General features: G+C 39.5%; 1 protein-coding gene across 1 annotated transcript in view; it reads right to left on the bottom strand.

Annotated features, from left to right (window-relative positions):
• Positions 1-12,797, bottom strand: part of LOC126396678 (PEX5-related protein-like) — a 65,204-nt gene extending 52,407 nt beyond the window's left edge. Inside the window, exon 1 of the mRNA XM_050054909.1 lies at positions 12,699-12,797. Within this exon, the coding sequence (XP_049910866.1) occupies positions 12,699-12,767 (69 nt within the window). The 5' untranslated portion in view covers positions 12,768-12,797. The remainder of the gene's footprint in view (positions 1-12,698) is intronic.
• Positions 12,798-14,101: the final 1,304 nt, after the last annotated feature.

Here is a 14,101-nt window from a genome sequence, read left to right as displayed (position 1 = left end):
ACAAAACAAAAAAACCCTGTTCGAAACCAAAATGAGTGTACTCAATTAAGGAAACTGGGTCCCTCATTTACATTTAATTTAAAAAATTCAGATTACTACACAAACAAGAGCAGGTAGTGCACGTCATTTCACTGCATGATTCCTATAGTCAGCATTGTGAAAACCACCAAGATGAGCTGGGCTGCGAGAAGTGTGATGGACGTGTCCCAAACAATAATTGCTTAACCATTATTGCTTATTTCACCTTCCAAACCATGAAAATGCTAATCACCTTGCCTGTGATGCACCAATTTGTAGGCTTGCCAGTGCAGCTGCAGAATAAGTTACATCCAATTCATTATCGGTACCCTGAAGCCTCGATAGTCCAGGTGCAGCTGGCCACAATTTACCAACCAATGCTTCATAATTTGGAGGTAGAAAAGGAGAGCTACCACCTCTGTTGTCAGGCTCTGTAGCAAGTATATAATACTGGCAGCGAGGAAGCATGACATTTGCTGTTGTAGCTCTCCAGGCCGTGTTTGCAAGCAGAATCTTAATGAAGGCACTTAGTTTAATCACCAGTCATGGAATGGACTGCACACAACCTGCCATATGCTTCACATGAAAGGTGCTGAATGACGTTTTGAAAGCATGTCTACACTGAACCCGCCCTCACAATTACAAATGTGTATATCCGTCCTCCTCTTGGATTATAGTTTAATTTAACCCATGTGTTTTGTTGATGCTGGCTTTACACAGAACACACTGCTATATGTGTAAAAATAATATTATTATTATATATATAGTATTATTCTTCTATTAAAAAAATTAACTGCTTGGCAAACCAGGCGTCTAATTTAGGCAGTCATTTATTTGTCAAAATGTGTAGCCACACCGGGCTAGTAAAAGGGACTGGGTGTTTAATTTGGACTACGCATTTAATTGAAGTTTTACAGAATTTGCATCAAGTTTTCTATTTTGTTGTCCACAATTTGAGGTTTAACTGGCACTCTATTTTATTATATGATGTCATTGCAACCTCCTCCTCTGCAGTGGTTCAGTGGCACATGAAAAGTTTGCATATTAGTCGCATTACAGCAGTGGATGTCTTTTTTGCAGATTTTCTTGAAATTTGGTTAAAATTGATGTTACACTTGGACGGAAATCTGACTATTGTCAAATGATTTTTTGCAAGCGTTAGTGGTTGAAAACAGCTGTCGCAAACTGACTTCAATATTGACTTCTTTGACTCTTCTGAGTGTATGACTAAACAGAGAGGGAGGGCATGGAGAATCGCAGTAATTCATCAGCTGACAAACGGGAAACAAGAATGAACCTCCATTATTTCATTTTCCATTGATGATCCATTTTTAAATTAAGCACATAAATAGCAGGATACATCCTGTTTAATTATGTACCTCACAGTGAATTGCTGTGCAGCCCTCAGTGCATTAGGCCTGAAAATGGGAAAGTTTTTTTTTTCTGTCAGTATAATGCAATACTGTTCAGCAGCAACACAAACTGCAGCCTCCAATATAACCATACAGTTAAATCAACACCTCTCTAAAACAACAAAAATTAAACATTATAACCTTCATGAAGGACAGATTTACTGAAGGACTTTTATTAGACTGCATTTGTTTTAGCTTGGTGTACCTATTAAAAAAAATATTTACAGACGAAAAGTAGAGTATGTTATCCCACATGGTGACACTGCTGGTGTTTGGGGTTAATTAGACATCAGAAAATAACTGACTTCCTGTTAGACCTAACAAATTGTTAAAAACTAAAAATAGCAGAGATCCAAATAGACTTGAAATTTGGGAGTCAGTCTCAGACGACAGCTGCCGCAAGAGGCAGCAAAACACTCTTTCATTTTATAGTTACAATTTACTAAGATATGTAAAACTCTCCATGGTATGGACAGTGATTACATGAGCCTTACATGAGCCTCAAAACCAGCCACAAATCAGCACTGCAAGCATGACTGCCCGCTATTGACCAATAAATGGATCTGTGTGCCAGGTACCCCAGCAGAGGGGTGACCAAAAATGGGGACCGTACGAAACGGTTCCATTGGTACCATCCACAACTTTTCACAGTGGAAATGAAAAAAAAGTGTACCCAACTGAATTGTACTGAACTGCTTAGTGGAAACGGGGCCACAGTGTGACTACAGATATAGTGCATTTGAAAAATCATGATATTTTAGCATGTTTTTACTATCTGAAATCCCAAACAGAAGTAATGGGTCATTTTCTGTAGCGTTCCTCTGAAACACGTCATCAGTTGACAGTTATTTTTATTAGCAGTTCTCATAAAATGAGGAGAAGTCATGAAGTGTCAAGGTGAGAAAACAATCCAATATTTTTTTAAGCTGTTAAAAATGGCTCTGGTTATGCCACAATAAAACAGAAAGCATATTATAATCACAATGAGGTGAATATGCTTATTTTGCCTCATGCATATTTGAATAACAGAAATGTTTTCTTCACCTGGCGGCTAATAATGATGTCCAACAACGATGATTGAAATGAACGAATGTAGACGATGATCACAACTAGTTTGGAAGGAGATTTAATATTTGCTGCACAAACGAAAAAAGGAGAAACTTTTGCAGACGGAAAACCTTTGAAAAAAGAACATAAATAATATCCAGAGAGGGGTCATTACTTTGTTGAGCGAGAGTTTGTGCTGCACTGCGAGAACGCTGACCCAGCATAGGTAATTAGAGTTTGTGCTGTTCTGGTGTTGGAATAAAGCTTTGGTCCATGGGAAGTCTCACAGTGTGAAGTAACCTGATTTCACCCTCTGCTGCCGCTGGCCCATGCATTTCCCCCCAATTTTAGACACCGGTGACAAATCACAGGATGAGAATACACAGGGGTAGACTTGTTTTCAAAGGTCAAATTTATCCAATGATTTACGGTCTGTGCTTTGAAAAGTGTAATCGAGTCTGAGTGAAGGCTGAGCCACCGTTGACTCAGTTACAATTGTTAGTGTTGTCAAAGAGGTGGATGCCTCATTTCATCTTGACTTCAAAACTTTATAAAAGCTGTATAATAACCAGTCAACTGTTGGCCTCTAATGGAAGAAATGAATCATTTCAAATTGCTTCTGCTGCTTTAATTACCCGTATTCAACTGGAACACTACCTGATTAAAACACCACCTAGAACATACGTAGAAATGATTAAACCGACAGACCCAAAGGCAGCGAGGGAGAGAAGCTCTGCTCTGTCATTCAGACAAAACAAAAACAGCAGCATTCATCCACCCTGCTATTATTTACCACATCAAAACACTTTTTCCCTTTTAGCCTGCATGTATGTGTGTGTTTGTTGTTGATGAGATGGGGTATAGTGATCTAGTTCACTGTGTTAGGTATAAGCTGCTATATATATATATATACACTCACTGGCCACTTTATTAGGTATACCTGCTCAACTGCTTGTTCAGCGCAAATAGCTAATCTGCAACGCAGTGCATTTAGGCATGTAGACATGGTCCAGATGCCTGCTGAAGTTCAAACCGAGCATCAGGAGAAAGGAGATTTAAGTGACTTTGAATTTGGCATGGTTGTTGGTGCCAGACAGGCTGGTCTGAGTATTTTAGAAACTGCTGATCTACTGGGATTTTCGCACACAACCATCTCTAGGGTTTACAGAGGATGGTCTGAAAAGAGAAAATATCCAGTGAGGTGATGAAAATGCCTTGTTGATGCCAGAGGTCAGAGGAGAATGGTCAGACTGGTTCAAGATGATAGAAGTTGTAATGATAGAAGATAGTTACAACCAAGGTCTGCAGAAGCCCATCTCTGAACCAACAACACGTCCAACCTTGAAGCAGATGGGCTACAGCAGCAGTAGACCACACCAGGTGCCACTCCTGTCAGTTAACAACAGGAAACTGAGGCTTCAATTCACACAGGCTCACCAAAACTGGACAATAGAAGATTGGAAAAACATTGCCTGGTCTGATGAGTCTCGATTTCTGCTGCCGCATTCAGATGATAGGGTCAGAATGTGGCATAAACAACATGAAAGCATGGATCCATCCTGCCTTGTATCAACGGTTCAGGCTGGTGGTGGTGGTGTAATGGTGTGGGGATATTTTCTTGGCACACTTTGGGCCCCTTAGTACCAACTGAGCATGCTTTAAACACCACAGCCTACCTGAGTATTGTTGCTGACCGTGTCCATCCCTTTATGACCACAGTGTACCCATCTTCTGATGGCTACTTCCAGCAGGATAACGCACCATGTCACAAAGCTCAGATCATCTCAAACAAATATTCTCCTCCTGATCTGTACTTCCCTTTCTCATAGTTCCTGTTTGGAGCCATCATTTCAGGATTTTTAAACCATTCATTTTATCTCGGCTTCCTATCTTGCCATTACAGTTGAGTTCATAACTAATCATGGACATATGTGCTTGTCACGTTCATGAACATGACAACCTATCAGACTGACATCAAACAAAAATATTACAGGAAAGGGAAAACTATGAATTACATTTCAGGGATCTTATAGTTTAAATATTTTTATTCGAAAAATTAAATTTTTTATAGCATTATATATAGAGATTCCTTGCGTTACACTAGAGTGAGCTTGCACACCATCAGTGTTGCAAATATCATAGTTTGTGAATCAGTGGTCAAAACAGTAAGAGCTCAAATGATTAGTCAGTTAGACTTACTGATAGAAAATTAAGCTCCAGCAATTTTGATAATTGATAAATTGTTTAAGCAATGTCTCCGATATGACAATTTTTCTTTCTCTGTTTTATATAATTTTAAAGTAACTATATTTGGGTCCTGGGCCGTTGATAAGACAAAACAAGTAATGTAAACACACCACCTCAGACTCTGGGATATTGTAATTGGCATTTTTGTTTAGATTATTTTTGACCTTTTATAAACATTTTCTAAAATTTATGAAGATATCAAAAAAATTAATCAATGATGAATATAACTTATCGTAGCCCTATAGACAAATAACATTCAATCAATTCCTGTGTACTCAGCAGTATGGTCTTGGAATTATAATTTGTTAGGTTATAAAGGTTTTTTAGTGCTTAAAGATGTGTAAGTAATATATCTTCTTATATATCATCCACTTGTATAATTTAGGTTTGCAAATGTGCATTAAAGGTCAGTAGTTGCTGGAAAGTAAGTTTTTTTATCAGGGTTCCTGCAGTTTTGTATTCATCCCGATCTCAGGTTGACTTTTTGTAAGCTTACAGAGGATGTTCATTTTCTGTAACATTAAATCAGCTCTTACGTATTGCTTCGGGCACTGTAGTACAGTTACTGATATATACTACATTACACTAGTTTTTTTTATGAAATCAAATGCAATCTAGTACACTACTGCACAATACATTACCAATATTGCATAGATAAGTATAAAAAATAATAGATTTCCTTCTGTTTTGTTGTGTTTAAGGATTTTGTGTGAAAGACATTTTCTGTTTTTCCTGTATTCAATAAAACAAATGTAGCTCCATCAGAACGGCTTCTCAGCTGACTGGTCCATTCAACATAAAAGCCAGCTGAGCTGTGAAAATATAATGTTCTCTCGTGGAGACATGGGACCTGAGGACTTGAGGGGGAGAGTCTCTTAACAATGTAAATGACATTCATAAATGCACATGCTCGCAGTGGATGAGTGGATGATAACCAGAGAAACATCTGTCAGTGAATCACAATTTTCATGATGCTTGTGAAGCACTGGGGACATCTGAGAGTTACAGTCTGCATTAAACAGAGGTGGTCTGTTAAACCCCTGTGGTGTATGTGAAAATCCCCCCTCATGATAAATGACCTTGGATTTCTCCACTCTATTTGTTTGAGCAGTAACAATGTTTTCTGCATGCAGGCTGAAGCTCTCCCTAAAGACTCCCTGTTTTTGATGTTGTGACTGATTGAAGGTCAGTGCTGTCAGTGGAGCAGCATGCTGGACATTTATAGCATACCATAATCTTCAAGTAATACATTAAAATCATTAAATAGTCAGGAGGTTTTAAGAGAATAATGAGAGCTGTTGACAGCCTCCTGGCTAAGAGCACTGCTGAGTCATGTTCACTGCTGAAAGTTGGCAGCGTTAGCATATTCTCAGAAAATACGACATGGTGTTTAGTTGTGAAATTAGAACATTATTTGTGATAAACTGCAACCAGCTTGGCACTTAATTGACTCAGTGAGGATTATACAAACAGGATCTCTGGTACAGGAAGCGGCTGCTTTACCAACTGAGTGATACATCTCTTTGCATTATACAGCTTCGGGAAATGTGTTGTAAAATTTTTAGCCATGCTAGCAACTATAGGAAATGCAACGTTGGTTGGTCTATTGTTTAGCTGCTCCACCACTTTGGTCCTGGGTGAAATATCCCTCCATTCATCCATTTCCATCTGCTTATCTCGGGCGGGGTCACGGGGGCAGCAGGCTGAGCAAGGTATTCTAGATGTCGCTCTCCCCAGCAATGTTTTCAAGCTCCTTCTGGGAGATCTCAGGTGTTCTCAGGCTAGATGAGATATATAATCCCTCCAGTGTATTCTTGGACTAGCATGGGATCTCCTACCAGTTGGACTCTCCTACCAGTTGGACATGCCTAGAAAACCTCCAACATGAGGTGCCAAGGAGGCATCCTGATCAGATGACAAAACCACCTCAACTGACCCCTTTTGATGTGAAGGAGCAGCGGTTTTACTCCAAGCTTCCTCTGGATGTCTCAGTTCCTAACCATATCTTTAAAGCTGAGCTGAGCCACCCTACAGAGAAAACTCATCTTGGCTGAATGTGTCTGCAGTCCCCTTCTTTCTGTCACTCCCCAAATCTTATGGCCATGGGTGAGAGTTTGAACATAGATGGACTGGTAAACCAGTACAGAGCTTTGCCTTCTGGTTCAGCTCCCTCTTCACCACAATGGTTTGGTGCAGTGCGAGCATCACTGCTGATGGAGCATCAAACTGCCTGTCCATCTCATGCTCCATTTTACCATCACTCATGAACAAGACCTCAAGATACTTGAGCTCTTTTGCTCGAAGATATCCCTCTCTCAATCCAGATGGGGCAATTGACCATTTTCTAGAGAGAACCATAGTCTCAGACTTGGAGGTACTGACTTTCATCCCGACCGCTTCACTCTCAGCTGCACACTGCCTTAGTGCATGCTGGCGGTCACAGTGTGAAGCCAATAGAACCACATCATCTGCAAAGAGCAGAGATGCAATTCCAAGGTCCCCAAACTGGACACTCTCTTGCCCCCGGCTGGGCCTTGAAATCCTGTCCATGAAAACAGAATCAGTGACAAGGGACCACCATGGCAGAGGCCAACACCCACTGAAAATGTGTTTGACTTTGTGCTGATTATTTGTGGGTGAAATATATTAACATCTATCAGATGGTTTGCCCTTAAATGTTGATGACTTTTCCCCAAGTTCACCATAAGACTGTCATTTGTGGTTTTTAGTTAAATGTATCCACAATTGTTGGATGGAATACTATGACATTTAGTTTAGACATTCATGTTCAATTTTAACTTTAACCAGTATGTTGGCTTAATTTTAACTAAATACCTGCAACACCTGACATGTCCTAATTCCCTATCGACAGCCTCAGCTTCACTTTGTGTTTAGTGCATGCTAACAGGCTAAAAGATGACAAACATGGTAAATATAAAATGTGTTAAACATTAGTATGTTGGCATTGTTACTTTGAGCAAGTCGTCAAAATGAAGTTTGCATTCAGCACAAATCACCACTGTATCCAGGTACAATCTGACAGCTCCTAGAATGGATGTGGACTTTTACAGAACTATTGACTGACAGAGTTGCTTATAATCGCTGTTGATCACATCTAATAATCGCAAAACTGTCAGATTTGTATTTTGAGCTTTTTTAAATCTCACACTTCACTGTCGGTTTTGAGCAAATGAAACTGAGTCATAAGTGTAAGGGTCAAGGATATGGCTGTCATTACCATGGGCAGTCTCCTGATAGAGGACACTGTGCAGTCGTTACCACACACTGCATGATTGTTGTGGATGTTCTTCAAAGCACTTCCTGTGATTGCCATGGGGGCCAATTTTAAATAATGGTCTTGAAACCACAAGACCTCTGTATTTTCCTCTTCTAATCATCCAGAAAATGGGGACAGAGGATCCACTGCATTCATCTGGGGAGATGTGTCAGGCACTCCGGTGGCAGGTAGCATGCAAGCGCCAATTACACGTTGGCTCTTAAGCCAAGAGTGCAGCTTCATGAGCTGTTTGTCCATTACTCTTGCGACAAGGAGGTTATCGTAATCCCCAGCCGCCTTTTTCCCCCTCCTTTTCTCCCCTCATATTATACCTTTTTGCTCCTCTCCTATGCAAATCACTTTGACACTTTGTTTGCTTTAAGGAATAATGTAGAAAATTATGTAATGGAAAACTTGAGCTAATTGTGCCGCTTGGGCTTGACTCCAAGAGATCTCTCAGATGTTGCTGTTAAGGGAACCGTGTACCAGTTAAACTTGTCAAGAGCTTTGAAGGCGGGGAGGTCGAGGTGAGGACAGGGGGAGGTAGAGAGGATGGAAAACACTACATAAAGGGAAAGGTGGATACAAAATATCAAAGCAGAGGACTTACAAAGGTTGTTAAACATGGAAGCTACAAAAGGAATGATGTCTTGAAAAATAGTAACAGTCAACATCTTTCAGTATGTGTATGCGTAGTTCTTATGTGGACTATGTTGTGATGAGGAATTATATCACATTCACCTCTACAGAATCTGTATTTTTAAGTGCTACTTTTTGTTTTCTTGATTCTGATATATCTTTATAAATCTTCTCTGTAATGCAGAAGGTTGTTTACTCATTACAGTTGTGTCGAAGCTGTTGCTGTGGGTGGCGATGAACGGTTCCATGTACTCCCACGGGCCTGCATACTGAAGTTCAGTTAGTTGGGTATTTTATGAGTCATCATAATGGCTTTACAAGATTTGTCCTTAGGCTGCAAAATTGGAAATGAAATTGTGAAAAAGTATAACCAAGACTGAATTTTATACTATTGTGTATTTTACTTGTGAAAGGATAAGGGTCACGTAATTCTGTATTTTATTATATTCAGCATACCCAATGAAAAGACCAAAATCAACAAAGTAAGTGTCTGTTGTAATATTTTCCATTTTTCCTGCCCTGTCTGTGGCACTCAGCCCAGAGCTGATGAATTCCTACTGAAAAGGCAAATCTTTAAAAACAGGTCACAAATACATCATTTCTTTTTTTTCTTTTTTAAAGGCCAGTAATTCTCTAAAACAGCTAGGCACTGTAGTGTGTGCAAATGTTACTCAAGCAGGAGTAAATTGTGCATTTGTTGGGGACTATTTTCAGCTGCGGATTAATACACATTTGGTACTTTTGTAACTATTTATGGCACTAGAGCGACGTGGTATTTACTCAAAATTAAAAAAAAAATAAACTACAGTGCCCATGTTTAGTTAAGGAACATGTCACCCAATTCAACAGTGTGTCTGTAACAACTGAAGTTAGGCTCAGAGGAATGAGATATAGTTGATGTTTCACCTACTTAGGCAGTACTGGTAGAATCAGTTCATTGTTAGTGTGGATATTTGCATGGAATTTGTTTACTGTGATACCCTGTTTCCACCAAAATTAGCATGTGCAAATGGGTTTTTAAAACACAGGTTAACTCGCTTCACATAGGCTTTAGATTCCCATTGCCAGTGGATCAGAGCTGGGAACACGGCTCTGCAGCAGACGCCTTTCTGAGTGTTTGGTTTTTATTTGTGTCACATCAACATCACGGACAGGCCAGAGAACAGGTAAACAGTAGACTATGAAATGGCAGCATGGAGGAGAGAAAACGTTACAGTGGTTACTTCTTTTATCTCTTACTTAGTCTCTTTTTTCAGTGCAGACTAATCTGGATCGATGTTTAAGTGCTGCTTGGGCGAAGACGGACACTTTTTTGTGACAGCGCACTATTGCAGTCTCCTGGTAAATGGGCCAAAATTAGCGTGTTCACCTGGATGTTCTAATACAGTCCTTGTATTTCCAGTAAAGTGTGGTTTGGTTTTGTACAGGTTAAGTGACATGTTTCATAGTTGAAAGCACTTTTTACTTTTTGCAATTTGGGCTGCAAATTTAAGGTCATATTCACACACTCTTTTATTACCATCAGGAGTCACCTTCAGTGGCACGAAGGAATGAAAAGAACTGTTAAAATAATATTTGTGTCTGTTTTTGTTGCTATAGATAGTTGATAGACATCTGGTTTCATGCTGCTTCCTTTTTGTTTTTTGGAAGCATCCCAAGTTTGTTGCTGTGTTTTTTGTACTGCAGTTCTAAGCAGCCACTTGACAGCAATGCAGGTGCTTTAAAGTGACTGGACTGACAGCAGCGGCCGTTAATTGCCATGTTTTCAGGTATGTTGACAGATTACAATAATTCTACAGCCTATTAGTCTAATAAAACTCATTTTAAGCCTATTTAACAAAGTCAAAAATGCATTGTCATTATCATAAAACAAGGCTGTTTTTCCTTTGTTTCCAAAACCCGTCATTTTGGAGATACAGTGTTTTTGAATGGGCTGAAAGATTTAAAAAATATTACCACTTTCATTGTCAGGGCCAGTCAGTGTGACCTAAAATCCATAGCAAGACAAATTATAAGATTTGCCCTGATGATGTAAAGAAATGTAACAATTATCTTTACACACTACTGCATATATATCCCTTATCGTGTTGGCTCACTTCAGATATGTTTGTCCTGCTTAATTTAAGTATGACTGGGCTGTTGGCTTGTTGGTTGGTTCTGGTATAAAATTGTCCTTACAGCTTTTGTCACTGTAGAGGCATTAGTATGAGGATTATGAGTAGATTTAAATTTGTAAGAGATCCATAATGTTACCTGTATGATTCATGTGATTTTTGTCTTTGTTATGACCTGACTCATGTCAGGTTATCATGGTAATATCTACACCAAACATGTTTCATAAAACAATGTGACATTATTACTCAGTGTTATCTATAGATAATAATGTCAGAGAATGTCTTGGCTTTGTGGAGCAGCTCGTCTTTGCAAATGAAGTGTGAGTTTAGAGGTGGGGCATTTTCTTTGTTCAGCTGTGGTAGCTGCACTGCATGAGCACATCTTTGTGTGTCTGTTTCATACCGACCATTGTTTGATAATGGAAATTGTAATTCCGGTGAAGCAGAGGATATTTCCTCACTGACACTCGCTGAATGACCTGGATAATGATTCAGTCATTATTGTGCTGTAAGAACCGGACACAGTGAACAAACAGGGACATGCGTACTTCATGTATGTTTTGCTCAGCTGATCCTGTCACTGGATTCTCTGAAGAATGTTGTTATAAAAAGTTATTGATAGTTGCAGGTGGTAAAATGTTACACACAGGTAATAATTGACCTATTGTGTCCGTAATATTGATTTCTGTGACACTGCAGCGTCTCGAGGGACAGGAATCTATTGCATCTCAGTGATGTAGTGGTAGTTGATGAGATGGTTGTACTACTAGGTGGATGGATAGGTAACCAATTAGGATGTGGGTATACTCCTATATATTACAAAGGCTTTTTGGCTGTAGTTGGGTATGCTGGAAATGGCCAGAAAAAGAGGTGAGTGTACTCTTTATATTTCCGTATACCCTCCACTCCACCACTGAGTCTTTTCAGTAGATAGCAGATTAGCTGTTGTTGAGGAAAGTTGTTATCACCGATGTTTTCTTGCCATTTTATACAGTAATCTAAAGTATATATTTTTAGAAACATACAAGCCATTTTGTTGATAGTGAACTCAGCAAAAATACTGAGACATAATTAAATCCCCGCCACCTGAGAGGAAGCATTAACTTGGTAGTATGACAGCTTATCAGAGCCAGACATTGTATTAGAAAATCAAGCAAGTATGAAGCATGCTACAGGTTATTAAAACACAGACAGATATAAAAGACGACACACACAGCAGCGCACGAACACATACTGTACAAAAAGCAATCAAGCACAGAGCAAGAAAACTCATATTGGCGTCTGGAGCATCGACTCTATCCAGCTACAACACGTGAAAAAGCAAAAGAGAAGTGAAAAGCTCAGCAGCGGGTATAGTCATTTGCTGCAGTATTTTGTACACAGAGAGCTCAGTCAATAGCTCAATGCCATGCCGTGTGGCATAGCATTTTGGAAATGCATTCATACGCTGTTTGTGCTGAGGATTAGCTGCTTATGAGGTGTAAAAAGTTTATGAGGGAGTTTTTGTCTGACCTGATTAGGAATGGGGAGAGGAAATTTGTGTGACCCTCTGGTTAATCCCCCCCCATACATACTAAATGCACAATAACTCTAAACTAGAAGAGCATTATACATCTTTGAAAGGCTAATTACAAAAGATAAAGGGTAATATGGGTAACTGCAGCAATTTGAGGCTGCTTCTATAGATCATGAGATGATTATTCACTGTTTGTGTAAATGTAGTGATGTAGGGTTTTATACCCCATAGAGCAGCTGGAAATGAAACGTGTTGCTTCTTTGTTAGATACAACAGTCAAAAGGCTTAAGTAATGAGTTAGTAGACAGTGGAGGTCAGTTATAGGACACTCAAAGCTTTGCTATTATTCAGTATGACCAACACAGGAGGACGTTCCACTTGAAGGCAGGGGGGGAGGACGGGGGAGTTTCTGAAATGGTTCTGCCCACCTTGGTAGTCACTGTGAGGAGGGGCTTCCCTTCTGATGACGCCTTACTTGGTATCTCCTTCAGGACCATGGCAACAGTCTTATCTGCAGCCCTAGAGTCTTTCCCCTACAACAGTGAAATCAACAATGACTTGTGTCAGGACAGTTGGACAACTCAGTGCTTTTAGCCCCCGTCCAGGGCATCTTACAGAAAAGACTTTACCTTATGATGATGGAATACTGTGTGGGGCTGTCTACAGTAACAACACATCGACTCAAGACATTTCCACAAGACTATGGCAATGAAAAGAGGGTCACTGCACGATGTAGAGGTTTGACTGTAGGCGGTGATGAGCATGGTCGTCCACAGCAGTACTTATCAAGTACTTATGATGACAGAATATTATACAAAGCTCGTTACACAGACCATATTATTTATCAAGAATTATGTACAGTGTATGGCAGATGGCTGTATTAGCAGTGTTGGAATCACAACATAGAAGTAATTAAAAAAGGTTCAAACTATACTGAAAAGTGATGTGGTGTGATGACAGATCTCATGTTGTCAGCTGATCTGTGAAGTATCATACTGAAGAAGACCAAAGCTATGGAGGAACAAAAGAGGAAAAAGACTGTTGAGTCAATTCTCTGAATGGTGTGCTTGCTTGTCAAAGGTACCCTGTGGAGTTTCAACCTGTTTTCCTTCCAAGTCATCAAATACTGGTGCTTTGTCACACATCTCAGCATCTCATAGCAATGCACAAGGCATCCCTAAGCTTATCTATGTGATGCACAGCTGAATCTCATTGTAAAACATGGCTAAAATTGTCGCAGTAACATTCTGGCAAGAAAACTACTTGGTTAGGATTATCATTTCCGTTTTCTGCGCTGTCTCTGGCGGTGTCTTCGTCATCTGTACTTTATTAGGCACTGGTGTTGCTTTTGCTCCTTGAAAACACTTCTTATCTTGTATAGATACTCTATTGTTTCTAAAACTGGGCCCAGTGAGTGACCCTGACCCAGGGAAGTGGTTGTGCACATTAAATTGTGGTTACTGTACTTAGTGTTACTGTAATTTGAAGAATTCTCTGGCACAAGAATTTCCTTCAGGACAAAAAAAGTTCTACTGAATTGAATTTACAAAAGAAGATAATGTTTGGGGTTAAAATAATGGTTTTTATTATGTGATGTAACACGACATAACTACATTATGTCACTGAGGTCAGTTCACCATATTAGGGCTGGGCGGAATGTCCTAAAAATTATATCAAGATATTTTTAGGCTATATCGCGATACACAATATTTATCTCAGTATTTTTAAATCTCCTCAAAAGCACTTCATTAATGCTAGGACTGGGAGTCAAAATCGAACATTATATTTGTGACAAAACACCCTCTCTGATGCAAAAAAGTTGTAGGAATGA

The sequence above is a fragment of the Epinephelus moara genome, chromosome 10 (assembly GCF_006386435.1).
Source record: "Epinephelus moara isolate mb chromosome 10, YSFRI_EMoa_1.0, whole genome shotgun sequence".
In the NCBI taxonomy this organism is placed as follows: domain Eukaryota; kingdom Metazoa; phylum Chordata; class Actinopteri; order Perciformes; family Serranidae; genus Epinephelus; species Epinephelus moara.
Note: the sequence above shows the minus strand (reverse complement) of the source record. Positions and strands in the feature narration are given on the sequence as shown.